The 20,605-nt window shown below is 44.0% G+C and overlaps 1 protein-coding gene across 7 annotated transcripts in view; it reads right to left on the bottom strand.

Annotated features, from left to right (window-relative positions):
• Positions 1-20,605, bottom strand: part of ARHGEF6 (Rac/Cdc42 guanine nucleotide exchange factor 6) — a 386,722-nt gene that overhangs the window by 165,260 nt on the left and 200,857 nt on the right. For all 7 annotated transcript variants that reach the window (XM_029607806.1, XM_029607805.1, XM_029607803.1 and 4 more), the window contains one exon: positions 1,100-1,159. In XM_029607806.1, the coding sequence (XP_029463666.1) occupies positions 1,100-1,159 (60 nt within the window). The remainder of the gene's footprint in view (positions 1-1,099; positions 1,160-20,605) is intronic.

The raw sequence follows: 20,605 nt of genomic DNA, 5'->3' as shown, positions 1-20,605 counted from the left end.
CATCCTGTTTCCAACAGTGGCCAATCCAAGTCACAAATATCTGGCAAGTACCCAAACATTAGATAGATCTCAAGCTACTATTGAGACCTAAAACTAAATTAAGACGGCAATTTTCAGAAGCCATTTACCCAGGTACATTTTTTTGCAGATTTCTCACCCTATATGCAGGTAAAATCATATATGTTGTTCCACAATAGGCATACTTTTACCTGCATTTTTATGGAGGTGTTCCTGGGGTAGGGGTGGCAGATAACGTGCAAAGTTTTGCATTTTCAAAACGACATGCATGCAAACCTATGCGGGGGCTTTTTCCCAGGGTCAGTTTTAAAAAGGGAAAGGATGCATGTGCTTTCCGCTTTTGAGAACTGGTGCAAAGTCCGTGGGGGATGGGGGGAAATACGTGTACACTTTGCAACTGTTTGCATAGTTTACAGACTTGCCCCCAAAGAGACAAGTATTCTCAAATGATAACTTCTTAGGGCTTCATAACAGCTGAAGAAGCTCACAATAAAAGAGTGGTTATTTTCCTGCATTCAGGAAGGCAGAACTGCTTGCAGCATTTTGCTGTCTTATAACAAGACTTGCAATCTTCTGTAACTCTATGACTAGGGTCTGTACCACAAGTTCATTGTGTTTGGAACTGTGCCAACCCCCAAACACCTCCCCTTACAATTCTGCAGTTTTCTCGTTCTGAAATAAAAGATAGATGTTTAACCTTTCTTCTGATGAGCAAATCATTTTTCTGGTTACATGGCTGGGGGAGACAGCAGAACCAATCATGGCATAAAGGCAGATGGAGGAGAAAAGGGACCCTCCCCACCTACTCTCTGGCTCTTTAGTTGGGAAATGTTTAAAAAAAGGTTGACTACATTTAGCATGGTTAAGACTTCCCAGGTAATAAAAGCTTTGATGTTTTAAAGCAGCTCTGAGTATATTTTAGCTGTCATGCAGCTTGCAGCAGCAGATGAAGCTCAAAACACGATAAAGTCCCACGAACTGTTTGTTCAATTCTGCACTTAGGTTTTACAAGGCCCCAAAATGTCTTGCTTTACTCATTCTCTTCACGGCACCTTTAGTAAAATGGAATGGTCACACATACCGCAAGCGTCTTAAAGGAAGTAATTGCCTTCAAAACGTCTTTGTGATCTGGATGAGCCTCCTGTTGAAAAAAAAGGCAACATGTTTTCAGTTATGCAAAAAAATGGAGTTTCATATAGAATGGGGACATTTCCACATTAAACACTAAGCAAAACATTCAGGCAGAGAAAAAGCTAACACCTGTCCACTATATTTCTTTATTGCCAACATGCTAAGTTTAGCCATAATCTGAATTTTGTCAATGAATAATTGGCCTAGACTAATTTTTTTTTTTTTTAAATCACTGCATCGTTCCAGGAAACTTAAACCTTCTCCTTCTCGTTCAAAAAAAACTGTCTCACTCAGATTTTATTTATTTATTTATTTATTTATTAAGGCTTTTATATACCGACTTTCTTGATACAAATCAAATCAATTCGGTTTACAATGAACTAAGCAGAATATACAATTAACCAATCAACAAGAGATACGGAGCATACAGTTACATTATAACAAGGAAGCCTTAACTTGGAGTAGGAAAATAAAGAAGGGGTGAACGGAGCAATAAATATATAAATAAAATGAAATAAAATAGAATAAATACTATATACAGAAGAGGGGGCAAGGGGCCAACCTCTCTTTAATGGATATTATGCATGAAAAATTTGGAGAGTTTTGTTTACAGAGATGTGTGGTGTACAATTCTAGATCAGGCAATGGAGTTTGTAGTGGGGAAGGCTTGGCTGAACAGCCATGTCTTTAGTTTCTTTTTAAAAGTTGTTAGACAAGTCTCCAGTCTGAGGTCCGGAGGCATGGCGTTCCACATGGAAGGGCCTGCGGTAGAAAAAGACCGGTCTCTGAGGTTTGCGTGGTGCACTAATTTGATTGTAGGAACGTGTAAAGATCCCTTGTAAGCATCCCTTAAAGGCCTGGCTGTCGAGTGCAGTCTGAGAGGATGAGACAGGTCAAGCGGGGTTTGATGGTGGATATTTTTATGAATGATTGTGAGAGATTTATGGAGGATCCGGAAATTTACTGGGAGCCAGTGGAGATCTTTTAGAATAGGAGAAATATGCTCTCTCCGATTGGTATTTGTCAAAATCCTTGCCGCTGCATTTTGTAGCAGCTGGAGCGGTTTAATGGTAGAGGCTGGAAGACCATGCAGAATGGAGTTACAATAGTCGATCTTGGAGAACAGAATGGCTTGGAGGACGGATCTGAAATCGTAGTGGAATAGGAGCGGTTTGAGTTTTTTGAGTACTTGTAACTTGTAAAAGCACTCCTTAGTAGTGTGTTTTATAAAATGCTTTAGGTTCAGGTGACTGTCGATTAAGACTCCAAGATCTCTGGCATGTGATATATGTGGAATATTTTGTGATTGGAGAAGTATGGGACTACCTTCTGGAGTAATTAGTAAGAGTTCGGTTTTAGAAGTGTTGAGCACAAGGTTGAGGCTGGATAAGTTGTGGTTTATAGTTTGTAGATGAGAGTTCCATAACCTGAGTGTTGAGTCCAATGATTTGGATATAGGGATTAAAATTTGAAGGTCATCTGCGTAAATATAAAATTTGAGTTTGAGGTTTGAAAGTAGGTGGCAGAGGGGGAGAATGTAGATATTAAACAGGGTGGGTTATAGGGAGGAGCCCTGGGGGACGCCAAAAGGAGCATTAGTATGAGGTGATTCCATGTTTTTACTTTATAGCCTCTATTACTGAGGAAAGATTCGAACCATCTGAGGGCTGAACCTGTAATTCCTATGTCTGAGAGTCGGTTTAGGAGGATGTTGTGATTTACCGTATCAAAAGCCGCAGAGATGTCGAGGAGAGCTAAGAGAAATGACTGTCCTTTATCAAAACCAATATATAGTTGATCCAGGAGGGAGGTGAGGAGGGTTTCCGTATTGTGTTCTTTTCGGAAACCATATTGTGACGTGTGAAGTATATTGTGGTCTTCTAGGTAATTTGAAAGTTGCTTATTTACAATTTTTTCCATGATCTTAGATACAAATGGGAGATTTGATATGGGACGGTAATTGTTGAGGTCTTCCGGGTCCAGGTTGGATTTTTTGAGTATGGGTTTGAGCGTGGCCAATTTGAGCGCGTCCGGGAATGTTCCTTGTGTAAGGGAACAATTGATGATATCAGCTAGATATTTGGATATGTATTCTGGAATGAGAATCAGTAACTTGGAGGGTATTTGGTCCAGCGGGTGGGTCGAAGGTTTCATTCTTTTTATCAGCGATTCTACCTCTAAAGTGTGGGTCGAATCAAAGGAGTCCAATCTTATGTCTAAGTTTGGTAGGAGAACTGTGTCCGGAAGAGTAGGATTTGTGTTGACAGGTAATCTAGCCAGGGTATTGGTGATTTTATTTTGAAAGAATAAGGCCAGGTCATTGGCCTTTGATTGAGCTGTATCGTCAGGGATATTAGGAAGAGCCGTTTTGGTAAGTTCCGAAACATAGGAGAAGAGGGCCCTCGCATCATATAGCATATCGTGGATGCGGTGAGCATAGAAATCTCTTTTTGTTCGGAGTGTTGCTGATCTGTACTGGTGGAGAGTAGTTTTGTATATGGAAAGAGTGAGGGGATTAGAATTCTTCCTCCATTCTTTTTCTTTCCGTCTTAGATTTTGCTTCTGAGTGCGGAGTTCATTTGAGAACCATGGTTGCTTATTTTTATGGGAGGGGTTTATAATTTTTTTTGACAGTGGGCATAATTCGTTGGCTATCATTTCAGTGATGTTTTGCCATGAGGTGATAGCTGAATTGGGATTTGAAAGATCCAAGTTTGGGAGTTTTCTGATCAGGGATTTGCCAAGATCTTCTGAAGAACAAGTTTTCCTGTAGTATAGAGTTGTAGGCTGATGAGGTGTGGTCAATCCTGTCAATGACCTGAAGGTGGAGTTGATCATAAAATGATCTGACCATGGGACTGGTAGGCATATGGGGGGTGAGAGTGGGGTGAGATTAGAATTTGTGAAGATAAGGTCAAGAGTGTGACCCGCTTTATGTGTTGGTTGGTTAATGTGCTGTTTGAAGCCCATGTCCGAGAGTGCTGATAGGAAAGCATCACAGTTGGTCGATCGAGGATTGGCATCAATGTGGAGGTTAAAATCTCCAATGATTATGGCAGGAGAGTCTAGTTTTAAGTATTTGGCTATAACCTCTATCATGGGAGAGGCATCTTGATCTAAAAGTCCGGGAGGAGCGTAGGTGAGGAGAATTTGAAGTGACAGACTTGAATAAGCCTACCTCAAGTTTGGGTATAGTATGGATAGGTTGTTGCGTGAGGTTAAAAAGCTTTTTTGCAGCTATTAGGAGACCTCCTCCTTTTTTTTTCTTTCTGGGTAAGGAGAAGACATCATATGTCTGTGTAGGCAATTGATTTATTAGGACTGTGTCTGAGGATTTTAACCAGGTCTCTGTGATGGCACAGATGTCTGGTCTGGTATCTAACAGATGGTCATTAAGGATGTGGGGTTTTTTTTGTGATTGATTGGGCATTGAAGAGTGATAAGGTGAATAGAGCCAAACCAAGTAATTGTGTGACTGGTGAGATCATTACCGGGGTTAGATTTCTACGGGTTATAGGTTGATATCTTAGTGTAGGCTTCATCTTGGAGAAGGAGTTGTGATGTAATATATGTATTGGGTGTCCTTGCAACATGGTTGTACGAGGGAGATGACTTTGATGGTATTGTCAGAATCAGGTGTCCTATGACATTGTGGCGGTAATAGATTGAGGAAATGTTCTTTAAGGAGGACTGAATGATATGTTTGGTTGTGTAATCTTTTGCTGGATGAATGCTGAGGCTGTTGGTTGACTGCTGAAGTGGCTGGTTGAATGCTGAGGTGGGTTGAATGCTGAGGCTGTTGATTGAATGCTGAGACAGTGGGTTGAATGCTGAGACAGTGGGTTGAATGCTGAGACAGTGGGTTGAATGCTGAGGCTGTTGATTGAATGCTGAGATAGTGGGTTGGATGCTGAGGCTGTTGATTGAATGCTGAGACAGTGGGTTGAATGCTGAGGCTGTTGATTGAATGCTGAGGCTGTTAGTTGAATTGAATGATGGGTGGATGCTGGATGAGTTCTAGTGCGGTATTGGTGTGATGCAGCTCGGGGAAAAAATGCAGATAGTGAAAGGCCAAAAGATAAGATGAGCTCCAATTTCTGACCACTGTTATTAGTCAAGCTGAGCATGCAATGGACATATGGCAAATTCCACAAAGTGTCCACACCGATGCAAAGACCACAGATGCTTTTACCCGTGGGTTTTGCACAAATCAGCAAAGGGAAATGAATGAGCATGCTTTATGTTCCCTTCAAAAGCTACTCTGGGGAAAAGGGCCCACAGAGATTTATACCTGCTTTATCTGTGGGGACTTTTCCCTTGAAAATAACGTGCCTGGATTTGAAAATGTAATCTGGACATGTTATTTCCTTCACCCGGACCCAGATACCCACTCTAGTCCACATACTGTTTACCCAGCTACTTCTAACATAAGAATATAAGATGTGCCCTACCGGGTCAGACCCAGGACTGATCAGCCCAGTATCCTGTCTCTGATAGTGGCCAGTCTGGGTCACACGAACCTGTCAGATCCCCAGGAGTGAGATCTATTTCTTCTGTCTCACTCCCAGGGATAAGCACTGGCTTTCCCAAGTCTACCTGGCTAATAATTGTTTATGGACTATGTGCTATTGATCCCCGTGTCTTCTTCTAACTGGGTATGGGTTGGGCAACTTTCGATACCTAATTCATCTGGGGAAATGGCTTTCGAAAACTGCCCTCATACAGGCCGATTCAGAAAAACCTGCGGGAAAGCCGGCGCTCCAAGGGGAGCGCCGGCTCTCCCGCAGGTTTGAGTGATGGCGTCTTGAGAGTTGTTCGTATTTTATGCAGGAGAATGATATATACATCCGGAGAAGTTTTTTGAACAGCGGGGATAATGATTATACGCGAATTAACGCTTACATACCGGTAATTTGTCTTGAGGAAGTGTTTGAAGATATATATTGAATATATGAGATGGTTTGATGAAATAAGACTCCACAGATTGTTGGTGTGGACACCAGTGTAATGACATTTGGAAGGTTCGGGACAACGGGGAATTGACGCTCTCAGTGAGAGGGAGAGTCTGTATTAGAGTACCGCGAAGGATAACCCCTGAAGAAGCTATTTTACGAAACGAGCTTCCTTGTCAGGGTGATGAATTATAACTTACTAACATCTGATAAATTGAGTACGTGAAGATCGTGGACTCGAGTTGGAAATTCTTAAAATACCCATGTTCTGAATTAATATATAATATATGTCATAATACCTATAGTTTGAATTAAGGAATAATGCAAAAAAATTGGGAAATGGTGCAATATATGTTGGGAGGGTTTTTAATTTATTGGATGAATGTGGATGGATGATTGGTTTGGTTGTATTTTAAATAATGGGAATATTTATTGTTGGTATTTGTGGGATATTGAGGGTTAAGTAGTGGTGTCCACACGTTGTTTAAAAAGATTTGTTAAAAAGACTGCTTTAAAAAAAACAATGTTTAAATTACTAAATTTTGTGATAATATGTTAATTTTTGACAATTATATGTACAATAAAATTATATATATATATAAAAAAAATTTTAATTTGTGAAGATAGTTGATTATATGCATGTTAAATTTGATGCAGTGTAATATGGTATATTGTTAATTGGTGTCCTTATGGTGCTATATTGTTATTAACTAATAGGCTCATCAACATGCATTTGCATGTGATGAACGCTATTAGTTTCGGGGGGGTTGGCCGCTCGTTTTCCATGTGCTATTATTACCCCTTATAGTATAAGGGGTGCGCATGTAAAACACGCGGTCAAACGGGGGCTAAACAGTGCGCTTAGCTGAGCATACCATTCTGTATGGGCCTGAAAGTGCACAAGCACTAGAAATTAAAGTGGAGCAGATGAAGCATGCCCAGTGAACTCTGCACACGCATAGGTTGTTTTAGAGGCACTTAATAAGGACTTTCATTCTGCAATATTCCTGAATCTTATAAATGATGGCACATCTGGAGCTATCCGACAAACTTTTTTTTTTCTCATGCCACAAGGAAAATATTTGGGCTGGCTCAAGGGATACCTGTCTTTGTCCTGCAGAGATATTCTCCTGTGCAGGACGTTTTGCAGAGCTACGCATCTGAATTTTTCTACAATATGCAAGATCAGAGCTACAGCAATACACTATATCTAATCTAATATAGAAAATAAGCAGTATACTCCCAATTTTTTAGAACTATTATTCTATTCCCGCCTTGGGTGAATTCTTGATTCAAAAAGGCGGGTAATAAATCCAAATAAATACAGGGGTAACCTTCAAACATCCCACACAGGAAAGTCAGTCTAAGTGTAAGTCCATGTTGAAAAATTAGCCCACCGAATCTACCCGCATAGGCTGCACCTGGTGTGTGGTATGCACAAATATTTCCTAGAAATGTTCACACTTACTGCTGGATTTTCTAAAGTGTGCACGTAAGTCCAAACCCCTCTCAGTCCAGGCAAATTCATGTGTAAACGCACCATGACATATGCACCCAAGTGTATCTGTATATCAAGCGGGCAATTTTATAAAAGGCCATATCTGCGTGTAAAAAATTGTTTTTTTGCAAAATGTTTTGAAAAACAATATGGGGCTATAGAATTATATAGTTTTGGTGGTCTAGAAGCATTCCTAAGAGAAAAAGATTAAAACAAACCCACTCGATGAATCTCCTGAATAACAATTCCAAAAAATTGGAGTTTACTACTTTTTTCTACTGTAGATTTGAATTTTTTCTACCATGCAAATGTGAATGTAAATAGAACAGTATGTTTATTTTCCACCTGTATGCACAAACAAAATATCAAAATAAATACAATTTTACATATAGAAGAACTGAAATTAAATAACTGTTCTTACAATTGGGATGCTTAAGATTGTTTTAAATTGTGGGCAAAGGGTTACAAGTTCATTTTTTAACATATGTTTGCAATTTTATGTGCAAATCCAGCAATATGTATATTTTTCAATTAAAAAAAAAAGCACACAACCTCAGCTTGCAAACCTTAACCAGCAAACAGGTCTATACTGTAAAGTGCGGTTGGAGATTCTTCGTCTGCAACTCGCTGTGGGCGCACAATTGGGACGCGTAAAGCGATCCTGCGATACAGTCTCCAGTTTCACTCGTCCTTAGCACTTCTTGAAACCAACGCATAACCCTTTCCACACCCAGCATGTATATCATATGTAAATGAACAAATTAGCTATTTAGTGAAGGAATTAGCTATTCCCTCCCGATACTGTGACGCGCGCTCCGATTATCTCCTTTGTAACCCGCTATTTTGCCGCGTCCTTAGCCTGTTAGTTTACCGCCTACCCTCTACCTGGTGTTAGTCCTGCACCATGGACGACCTCCATATATACTAACCCGCTTTCAAACTGCATTCAGCCCTTCTTTTTGCATGAACGATGCTGCACGGAACTCAGATTGCATTAGTTATTTGCTTAAAAAAATTATTTCATCCCGCATGTTCCGTATGGGAGCTGACAGCGGCTTACAAAAAAAATTACAGTTCTCATAAAATGCTAAAGTTGTTATATATATATATATATATATATATATATAAATACCTTGTCACTTTCCGAATCCCCCATCTCCACACGGGCGGGCGGGCGTGCGGTCATCGAAGCGGCAGCAGGGAGCCGGCGGGCGGGTGGGGCGGCGCCGCCTGGATGAATGCACACCCACCCGCCTGCCGGCTCCCGGATAAACACGCACCCACCCTCCCGCCGCTGCCTGGATCGAACGCGCGCCCACCCGCCCGCCGCCTCCCGCCGCCTGGATGAATGCACGCCCCCCCACCCACCGGCTCCCAGATAAACGCGCGCCCACCCTCCCGCCCGGATCGAACGCGCGCCCGCCCGCCGGCTCCCGCCGCCGCCTTGATGAACGGGCGCCCGCCGGCTCCCGCCGCCGCCTGGATCGAACGCGCGCCCACCCGCCCGCCGGCTCCCGCCGCCACCGCCTGGATGAATGGGCGCCCACCCGCCCGCCGGCTCCTGCCGCCGCCTGATCGAACGCGCGCCCGCCGGCTCCCGCCAGTAAGTTTACTTTTTTTTTACACTTTATTCCCTTTTGTTTTAATTTTCGCCCTGCGCCTTGCTTCGGGAGGGGGGGAACCATCCACTTCCTGGTACCTGTCATTTCAAATGTCACTTGAAATGACATTTGAAATGACAGGTACCAGCGCACCCCGGGATACTGTATAGGCGCTGAATATACCGCCTATACAGTAAAAAGGGTTTCGCTTCATGGATGCGCGTTGAGCACGGGTTGGACGCGGCTTGCATTTGCAAGCAATTTGAATAGAGTATCGAGCGGTATGTGAAGAGTACTGTGCGTGCGGGGAACGAGGGTGCGCCCGGCACTGCCGCACTCTTTCTACTGCGGCCTTAGAGTTTCGACCTGAAAGAGAGGGGAGCAGGAGACAGACCCCAATGAGTTTCCCACACTTATGTGCACTGGGTGCCTTGTGTGGCCCTGACACACCAGGTCCCATTCTCACGGACTGAAAACCCGCAGATTGAAGCTTTGCACTACACAATGAAAGAAAAGTGGGAATAAAGAGCAAATCATTTCCTCATGGCAGCCAAATGTGCCCATTTCCTTAGGGAAACAGTCAGCCTGGAAGGGGCCACAGTAGTGCAGCACGAGAGAGATTTCAGACTTTCGGATGGCATCGCACAGGAGAGCAACAGAAGTTCACAGCAGCGTATTGCACAGTACGAGTGAAATCATTCGATTGGTAACTGGACGAGGGTCTCACCAAATGTAGCACTGCTGACAAGTGCATTGCTATGATAAAGAAGGAAAGCAGCCAGCACACCTTCAAACAATATTGGCAGCATATCTTGGGTAAAGAGGGAATTTGAAAATCTTAGGAAAGTAAACCGTGTTTTCTTAGTGTTATTTCTTGACATCTGTTTTGTTAGCCAATGCATTCTTTTTCACCTTTTATTTCTTTATTTAACCATTTTTTGGTTAAATAATTGAATGCTTTAAAGATACTCAGTCCTTCTGGCATTTGCTTACAAAAACAGCATAAATCTGTTCTCTTGCTTCAGCTGGCTTGCTTTGATGCTGATTGATACTTACAAATCAGTTCCCTTTCTTTTACCCTGCTTTATAATACTCTCTAACCTTATCTGCCAGGGGACACCCATGACTTTGTGGAACAATAGAATTTCCTTTTTAAGTCCCTGTATTGTTCTTAGAGCTGGGTACTCCCTTTAAGGATTTGTCCCAATTTTTCTGCAGATTTAGAAAAGTCCTACTCACAGCTATGAGATTAAAAAAAAAAAATACCCAAATGTTTCCCCTGTGCTGATCTCATTCTGCTGGCAAGAAAAGTGGTTAAAGTGTTAGGTAGAAAGATTAGCACAAAAACACCCTTGAAACATCACTTCCACGGCTGTTCACTCACAGGAGAGATGAAAAATGACTTCCTGTCAGCAAAAAACAGACAACATAAAAAAAGCAACCATGAAGATAAGGAGCAAGGAGGCTGCTTTATTCCAGCAAGCTAGAAAGAATTGCACATACAGATATTTTATTTAGGAACATTTACAATCTTTATTCACCAAGGGGAAATAACACCTCAGGTGCTTTTTACCCAAGGATTTAGCACAAATAATCAAAGCCAAACGATACGGGCATTTGCACTTTGATTTTTACCCTTAAAAAAAGTGCCTGCAGAGACATGCTTTTTCAGTGGGCACTTTCTCCAGGCAAAATTAAATGCGCTGTTGCTTCCCCTAACTTAAGGAACCTGTCCAGTCAAGGATTCCAGTCCACGTCTGCACTGGTACATGTGCCAGGCGTATCATTCGATCAGTAATCTCCTCAATGACTTTACTCTTGTCATCTACCTGTAAACAACAGTTAGAAAGATTAAATTTGCCACATACCCCACCTTCCTGGGCTAGGAGGTAGTCCAGAGCCAATCGATTTTGGTAGACAGCTGTTAAAATTTTAGTGTTTTGCTTGGCTAAGATGTTGAGAGCCAAGGCAGAATCATTTGTCAGGAGTTCCAGTACTGCTTGGAGTCTTATAATTCGATTGAGCATATAGATAGGTGTTCTATATCCATAAGAACCATCCTCAGCCCAGGTGGCCGGACCATAGTATTGTACAATTCGTTCAGGAGGCCACTCTTGATCTTTCCAATCTCCTATGGATACTTTAGGAGTGCTTCGACGTTTGTTGGGTCTCATGGGACTGTATACTGGAACTCCTAAGGTTTCCCCAGCAGTGATGGGAAGTAGGAAGAAACTTGGCCGAATTGTAGCCATGAAGCAAGTTCCATACCAGTTTGTTGGCAATTGTTCATAGGCTCTTCGACCACATACATAATAATAACCATCTGGAGCATTGAAAACGGTAGTAGCAACGCCTGCAGCTGTCCATGTCTTGTTCAAAGTCGAGTCAGTCCAGATGGGAGTTGGCATGGTAGAATTTTCAGTCTGCCACCATGTCTGAGTGGTAAGGTTGGCAGTAAGAACTCCTGTGCATGGAGAATTTCCAACAGGCACGGTATAGATGCGTGAATGTTGTCGAGAGATACATAGTCTGCCAATAACATCAGTCTGTAGTGCCCACTCATATGGATGAGATTTATGGTTGTAGGTTACAGTAGTATTCAAGGTGTTAAGATCAGATTGGAATGTTTCCTTGGCTTCCCATGGCCATTGCTCTCCTGTATCTGTTCCTCCACATACAAAACAGTTCTTGACTTCGAGAGAGAGAGCTATGTTTTCTGCCAAATTGACAAACAGGTTTTTTACTTGTTGAGAAATTGTATGTTTCTTTAATTCCTCAGAGGCATGAGATATTTCATCGAAGAAGGATTGATAACCCACCACAGTAGTCTGGTGAATAATTGGACGAGGTTTGTCTTTCCGCTGAGTGATGGTAATGTAGGTCATAGGGTCTTTTCCAGTTCCGTCGATACCAAATCCCCAAGTATCTTGCCAAGGGATTCCTTCACTTCTTAGAGGCCATTGTATAGATACTGTATTACCATTTACTGCAGTTAACCGTCCTATTCCGTGGCAGCCATGGTAACCTCCACCGGTGTAATCACAAACTAGAGCCCATCCTGACAGTGTCAGGTCCCCTCCGCATGGTAGCCAACTGGATGGATTAGCTGCACGGTTGTATGGGCAGAGGTATTTGTGATTGTAGACATAGGAATTTCTCCAGGCTTGAGACCCACAGTGGAGTGCATTTGGGTGTTTATCAATGGCTTCACAGGCATCGAACGTTATTGTGACAATCGTTTCACTTCCCATAAGAACCTTGGTGGAGTTGATGTAGTACAAGATGCCCTTTCCTTCTGGGACAATACTTGATGTGTAGCTCTTTGGTAGACCTGCAGTGAGGGTGATGTTGTAGTACTTAGGAGTGGTTGGGGTATGACAGATGACTTTGCCAGTTTCTAAACATCGATGGAAGGATTGATAGCCTTGAGTAGTATTCAGGGCGCAAGCAGGTAGTGTGGCACAGGAAGTTGGTGGTTGAGATTGGTGGATGATTGTTGAGACAACTTGAAATCCAGTTTGAGTGGTAGTACGAATTAGCTTGATACATTCGGTGCAATTCTTGCTCAAGGACAGGAAAACAGAGGTAGTCGGTGTACAGAAGAGTAGTAAGTGAATGTAGAAGATGGATGCAACGTAGATCTTGGAAGTCGGAATCTGTGACATTGCTTTACGACGTAGATGGTTGCATTCATAAGTAATGGATTCTGAAAGGAAGGAGAGAAATGGACACATTAATATTCAGTTGCAGTTACTGATATCTTTTTACTCAGGACTAGCATTGGGCCTGCCTTGGGTGAATCTTAATTTGTGGTCTCCAATCCTGGAGACCTGCCAGTTGGCTGAAGCTGGTTTGAGACGTGTCCAATGAATCCAGGAAGGACATCCAAAAACTTTGACAGCTGTCGGAGTAGTTAGCAATACAGTGTACGGCCCTTTCCATCGGGGCTGGAGGGAATCAGACTCATCCCAGTCTTTTATCCACACCGAATTCCCGATCTGGTATGGATGAATCGGGTTCAGCAGGACTAATGGTTCAGTGTCGCAGGTGTAATTTTGAATCGCAATAACTGTGTTATATAGTCCTTTGAGTTGGTTACTGAGAGACATTTCCCCTTGTATTTGCAGCGATTCAGGAAAAGATGGAAGAGGTGGAGGCCTTGCGTACATCATTTCATAAGGTGTTAAACCCGACTTCCGGGGGGTGCATCGGACATGTAGTAGAGCTAATGGCAGGATGTCTGGCCATTTAGTCTTTGTTTCCTGACACAATTTAGCGAGCTGATTTTTTAGTGTCCTGTTAGCTCGTTCAACTGCTCCGCTACTTTGAGGTCTCCAGGCGCAGTGCAGGTGCCATCGGATGCCCAGAATTTGACTCAGACGTCGCGTGACTTCACTGGTGAAAGCTGGTCCATTATCTGAATTTATCTGCCGTGGTAATCCGTATCGTGGTAAAATTTTATGGAGAAGCAATGTTACTACTTCCTTGGCAGTCTCAGTTCGCGTGGGTATGGCTTCGATCCATCCGGTATAAGTACAGACAGCTACCAGCATTGCTTTGTATCTTTTTGAAGCAGTCATGTGGGTGAAGTCGATTTGACAAACTTGAAACGGAGTTGTTCCTCGCAGTATATGTCCAGGGGCTGGACCAGGTCCATTTCTGGGATTGTTCCTTGCACAGGTAACACATTGATTAACAGCATATTTAGTTAGCTGAAAGAGTCTATTAATGTAGTAAGTTTTTGCCAACAGTGTTGCTAATGCATCTCGACCGAGATGGGTTTTATTATGGGCTTCTCTGACAACAGTCCATGCCAGGGCGTCGGGTATCCATACCCTATCTTCTTGTACAATCCACCACCCATCCTGCTGATGAAATTGTTCAGTTTGTGCCCAATCATTTTCTTCCGCTGAATAAATGGGGGTTTCATTCGTGAACTGTAGAAGTGGGCAAGTGGGAGTTGAAGTATGTGGTGATTGCACACGTGCTGCTTCTTTCGCAGTCTTATCTGCCCATTGGTTTCCCTTGGCGATGGGATCAGTTCTCCCTGTATGGGCTTTACAATGCATGACAGCTACCTTCTTTGGTGCCCATACAGAGTCTAGCAATTGATGTATCTCCGATGCATTAGCTATTTGTTTCCCTTCTGCAGTTAGGAATCCTCGTTCCTTGTATAAAGCTCCATGCACTTGGATCGTAAGGAAAGCGTACTTTGAATCAGTATAAATATTTACAGTTTTTCCTTCTGCCAACTGCAGAGCCCTTGTGAGCGCAATTAGTTCAGCTTTTTGCGCTGATGTCCCTGGGGGTAGGGGTTCGGCTTCAACAATGTCGTCTTCGGAGACTACAGCATATCCAGCGACCCTGATTCCATTTATAACCTGGCTGCTTCCATCAGTGAATAAAGTCCATGCTCCTTGCCAGGGTTGGTCGCGTAAGTCGGGTCGGCTGGAATGTACTGTTGCCATAATTTCCCCACATTTATGAGAAACTGAAGTGGGGGTTGGGAGTAAAGTTGCAGGATTCAGATTTTTACTGTCCTGTATTTGAATTTCTGGAGTTTCACATAATAACGCTTGGTACTTTACAAGACGTGAGTTTGTCATCCATTTTGGTCCATGGGTCTCTAGCAGTCCTTGGATAGTATGAGGAGTTGTTACTTGTAAAATCTGTCCAAATGTTAGCTTAACAGCTTCGGGTATCAGTAGACATGCAGCAGCAATGCTTCGGAGGCATCCCGGCCATCCTTTTGACACATTGTCCATTCCTTTTGACAGATATGCAACAGGTCGTTCCCATGAGCCTAAGGTTTGAGTCAATACCCCTATGGCCATGCCTTTTTTCTCGTCGACGAATAGATGGAATGGTTTCATCACATCTGGCAATCCTAAGGCAGGTGGTTCAATTAAGGCTTCTTTTAGTTGACGTAAGCTTGCCAGTTCGTTTCCTTCCCATTGGAAGGGTTGAGATTCTGCCTCTTTACCCCGCAGCTTGTCGTACAGGGGTTGGGCAATAACTGCATAGTTAGCAATCCACAGCCTACAGTATCCTGCAGCTCCAAGGAACGCCCGGAGCTCTTTCTTGCAAGTGGGTACAGGTTGATCTCTTATAGAACTGGTGCGAGAAATCCCCAGACATCGGGTTCCTCCACGTATTTGGAAGCCTAAATACTCTACTTCCAATTCACAGATTTGCGCTTTCTTTTTACTTGCACGATACCCTTTTGAGTACAACGTCTTTAGCAGCTGAAGAGTGGATACCGCACATTCGAGGTACGTCTCTCGAAACAACAGAAGGTCATCCACGTATTGTATGACTGGCCCATACTTTACTTGATACATCTTTAAGTCTTTTGCCAGTTGCTCACCGAACAGCGTAGGTGAGTGCCTAAACCCTTGAGGCAACCGAGTCCATGTGTACTGCTGCTTTACTCCAGTATCTGCATCTTCCCATGTGAAAGCAAAAATCTTTTGACATTCCTCCGCCACCGGGACGGAGAAGAAGGCATCTTTGAGATCAATGACACTGTACCACTTTGATGCAGGAGAGACTTGAGCCAGGATTGAGTACGGATTTGGGACGAGGGCTACTAGATCTGCTACTTGACTATTCACTTTTCTTAAGTCTTGTACTGGTCAATAGTCATTTGATCCAGGCTTCTTTACTGGCAACAAAGGGGTGTTCCAAGCAGATCGGATTCGCCGGAGAATGCCCAAATCATACAATCTTTGCAGGTGTATCTGAATTCCTTGTCTGGCCATATACGGAATGGGGTATTGAGATTGATTTATCACCTGTGCATTCTGTTTCATCTCGATCCAAATAGGGGTAGCGTTGATGGCTATTCCTCCTGGGTTTTGTTCAGCCCATACTTTAGGTATACTGTCCATTAGCTGTCTGCGCTTTTCGTTGAGGACGGTGTTTTCTCCATATCGGTGCGTAGTAGTATGTTCGACTATGGGGAGATGTAATCTCCATTCTTCTTGGAGTGGACAGATGAGAGAGACTGGGTTATCAGCGAAGGATGCTCTTATTTCTCCTGTCGATTCGAATTGTAAGTTGGCTCTTAACTTACAAAGAAGGTCTCTCCCTATGAGGGGAACTGGGCATCCCGGGACGTAGAGAAACTGATGAGATACTAATTGTCCTCCCACTCGAACCTGTCGTTTCTGAAGAAAGGGAGCGATAAGTGGCTTTCCAGAGGCCCCTACAATAGAAATGTTTTTCGAAGTGGGCGTGGTAATAGCGGTAGTCATGACTGATCTTTGTGCCCCGGTATCTAACAATCCCTTAAATGTCTCAGTCCCTACTTTGATTTCTACTAAGGGATCGAATGGAAGAATTCCCTTCTCTAGTCATGCTTCACTACTGTCTTCGCCAGAGGTTTCTCCTACAGTCATCTGCCATTCAGCTTCCTTTGGTTTGGACGGAGTATATCCTTCCTGCTTCATTTGCAGGGACTCTGGGCACTCAGACTTCCAGTGTCCTTCTTGTCTACAAAATGCACATTGATTGGCTCCCAACGGCATCCTTCCACCCCTAAACGATCCTCCTCTAATTGCTCGTCCTCTGGGCGGTCCCCTCGAGGGTGACCTGCCCCTTCCTCTCGGCCCAGGATATCCCTGATAGTGCCTGGCCGAGTTTCCGAAATTCGTTTCTTCCAGCGCTGCGGCTAACAGACTAACACTTTCTCTTAACTTTCTACTTTCTTTCTTTTCTTTCTTGTCTCCGTCCGGCTCTCGGTTTACATAAACTCTGTCAGCCATGGCTTTTAACTGGCTAATAGTCATTCCCTCAAATCCTTCTGATTTCTGTAACTTCCGGCGGATATCGGGACAGGATTGTCCGACAAAGCTCATCACTATGACGGACTGACTCTTGGGGTCCTCTGGGTCGAATGGGCTGTATTGCCGATATGCATCCATCAATCTCTCCAAAAAGATTCCAGGAGTCTCGTCTTTTCCTTGCACCACGTCGTGGATCTTTCCCATATTCATGACTTTCTGCTTTCCTTTCTTTAAAGCTCCGAGAAAGGCGACTTGGTATGCAGCAATGCGGGCTCGCCCTGCAGCCGTCTGGAAATCCCAGTTGGGATCGGCGACAGGGGCATGCTCTCTCACTACTTCATCTGGATTACCGTCTGACCCGGCTCCCAGCCGGGCTGCTTCTTCCATGTTTAATTGTATTTGTCGGCGTTCTTCGGTGGTAAAAAGGATGGAGGCGAGATGCCGAATGTCAGCCCAGTTAGGGTTATGGGCTGCAAAAATTCCTCGTAAAAAATCTAGCATCTGATCTGGATTATCAGCGTAAGAGGGGCCAAGCTGTTTCCAGTTAAAAAGATCGCTGGAAGTGAAAGGTATGTAAGTAAACAACTTTATAGTTTGCGTAGTATTATACTCGTTTTCTTCAGTAGGGACCACGGGAACTACGGTGGTTGTTTCTCTAATTGGTAGTTGCAAACTTGCGGCTTGGGTTTTACTGCGAGTGCCGCCTGACACGGACTCGCCGCCGTCTTCAACTTTTGCCGCCGCCGCTTCCGCTTCAAGCCGTACTTCGGGAACCGGCATTATTTCATGATCAACTTGGGTATCGGTGGAAGCTGGGGGATCTGGTGGCGCATTATACGATTGAGGGCAGCTAGGGGCATAGGGTGGCGGCAGAAGATCTTCTGCGTCAGGCAGTACTGCAGGCGGCAGGGGTTTAATTTTTTTTTCTTGAGTCCGTGAATTCCCTTGCACTACAAACATGGCCACCGCAGATGACGCATGGTCCTTTATTCCTAAGATGGCCGCCCTTCCCTTTCTTTTCCGGTTTGAGGACTTCCGGTCTCCCATTTTGTTTACTTGCGCCACCATTACGAGGGCGGCTCCCTCCACTAACTTCTTTGCCCACTTCGGAGGATTCTCGATAACTGCAATCCAAGCAGTTATGTATGGCTTATCCTCAGGGCAGCCCGGATTCTCTTCTTTCTCAACTATTTTCAGGACCCTTGTGGCCGTTTGGAAATTGAAAGTTCCTTCCGGAGGCCAATTTACACACAAACCGGGCCACTTATGGGTGCATCGCTGAATCATTCCGGGCTTCGTACATTTACGTTTATCGAACACTTCACTATAGTGTTCCGTCATAACTTTTAGTGGAGTTGAATAGCCCCCTCCCATTAGGATAGAATTCACAGACAAAGGAGGGAAGGGAAGACGGATAGGTAAGGGGTCCGTATCCGTCAGACACAAAAGGGTCACAATCGCCCCGACTAGGACGCAGTCAGCCCGGCCTAGAACTGCGAGGCCATTCACTCTCTTTCACACAACAAGAAACCTATTCCCACTATCGTACGCGTTACTTCTTTTTCCTCTTTTTATGCGCGTGGCTTTCGGAATGCAATTCCTACCAAACCACCGCTTGGGGTGTGATCAAAGCCCCCTCGGTCCCCTCACGGATGGACCGGTTATTTGCTACTCTTTTAGCTATTCTTCACTTTTCCCATCATTCCCATAATACTCGCCTGCAGGGTTCTTCCGATCGTCACGAAAGCCTTCTTCCCAGATCACCAGCCCAGAGGTCTCAGAAGAATTTCTGTGGAACGGTCCCCTCAGAAACCTGATCGCTGAACTCAGCGGTGGCCACTCACCAGGTGCGTCTGGGGGATCGCTCCGCCACCAAACTACCGGACCCACTGGGGGGCTAAAATAGCGTCCCCGGTACCTCCTGGCTGGCTCGCCAAATGTAACCGTCTCTTTTTAGTCAGTAAGGAGGTCCAGACAACTGATCCGTAAAGATAGACTTTTATTGCCAGCAAGATGCAGCTAAGACAAAGGCTCAGTACAACTGCATGCCACGCCCCCTTCGGAGCAAAACTTTTATGCACTTTACAACTCTTATCTTTCACACATGCGTCCTGGATTTTGCTGAACAAACATTTCACAAATTGCTGAACAAGCATTAGCTAGCGTGGTCCTCTAGTAGGTGTAGCTTAAGATCAGACTATTGTTTCGTCATTTAATTGACGTGTTAGACATTTTACATCGGCATTCGTATTAATACAATACAAAGTATTATTCCAAAATGGAGTTACGTTACGTTACGCTAAAAGTTAGTGCGCCACTGCGTCACTACGCATTACGTATCATTTGCGTTGCAAATATTAGTATGTTCAAGATGGCTGTGCGTTTCACTGCTGGCATGATTAGTCGGAGGATGTTCAGTTGCTCGTTCGTACTTCAGGGGGTCACGAAATTGAACCCCTTCAGCCCCGTCCGCTAGAATGCCTCCGCAATCTATAAGTAAAATCGTTCAACAAATCGCGTACCTTAACTCAGGCAGAGGATGGGCAATTTTCATAAAATTAATGGAACTGACTTAGAAAATTGCCTTGTAAAATCTTTCACCGATGTGTGGGCCTTTCTGCGTTATCCCATTCCACCAGGACCTGGTGGGTTGGCACTCAGAACAGGTCCAGGCATGCTGGGCATGTTAGACCTGTCAGACGTTCCAGCAAAGATGACAGAGATGCAGCACTAAAGTGCCTCGGACAAGTTTAGTAGGGTGCCAAGCTTCAGATTCCACAGTCTGGAATATTTTCAGCAGGGTAGCCTCTATGAGGTTTTTAAGCAGGCAGATCAATTCGTCTCCATGCCAACTTGTTCAGACTATCTACAGAGCTCCTCTAGTGGCTACAGCTTGGAAACAGGCGCAGCAGCCCAGAGAGCCTCTTTTGGCTAAAGTGGCAGCAGAGAAGGGAGAGAGCCGACTGCTTTGGTTCTTAGTGGCTACCAAATTCTCTCCCATGGTGGTGGATCTGAACCGTGCCTGCCACCCCCCTCCCCCCAAGTCCATATGCACTCATTAAAGCATTAGTTTTTCCAGCAATCAAAAGCTAAAGCCAAAAAACTTCTTTGAAACACTATTTTCTGCTCAAGAATTAAATATGCAGAAGAGAGAAGAGACAAGGAGATTCTTTACGTTTCTGAAAGGTCCTCTTATTTAGCTGCTTCTGTCATTATACATCTCGGTACTGACCTTTCTGCCCACACAGGCACCACACTGCGACACGCACACACACAGTGTAACCGTGGGGGGCTCAAGAAAGGATGCACTATTTTTATTCCATAAATAACATAACTTATTAAATGTATTTTGAAAAAGGTCGGCAACTGTTTACTAGGAAGCCTCTTCTAGCCACATGGGAAAATGTGGTGGAAGAGTCTGGATGCAAAGGAAGTAGGATAATCGGGTTCTCAAGCAGTAAAATACCTATTAGCTGGGAATCAATAAAATCAGCACTTGCACAATTATTTCTCCCTACGGGCCTGGTCTGGAAAATGTATTAATCTAAATGAAAAAAAAAATATGATGCTTCTCCCATACTTGGAGCCCCAGGGTTCAAGACTCGTGCACTGGTTTTC

The sequence above is a fragment of the Rhinatrema bivittatum genome, chromosome 6 (assembly GCF_901001135.1).
Source record: "Rhinatrema bivittatum chromosome 6, aRhiBiv1.1, whole genome shotgun sequence".
Lineage (NCBI taxonomy): Eukaryota > Metazoa > Chordata > Amphibia > Gymnophiona > Rhinatrematidae > Rhinatrema > Rhinatrema bivittatum.
This window is presented reverse-complemented; position numbering and strand designations above follow the sequence as displayed.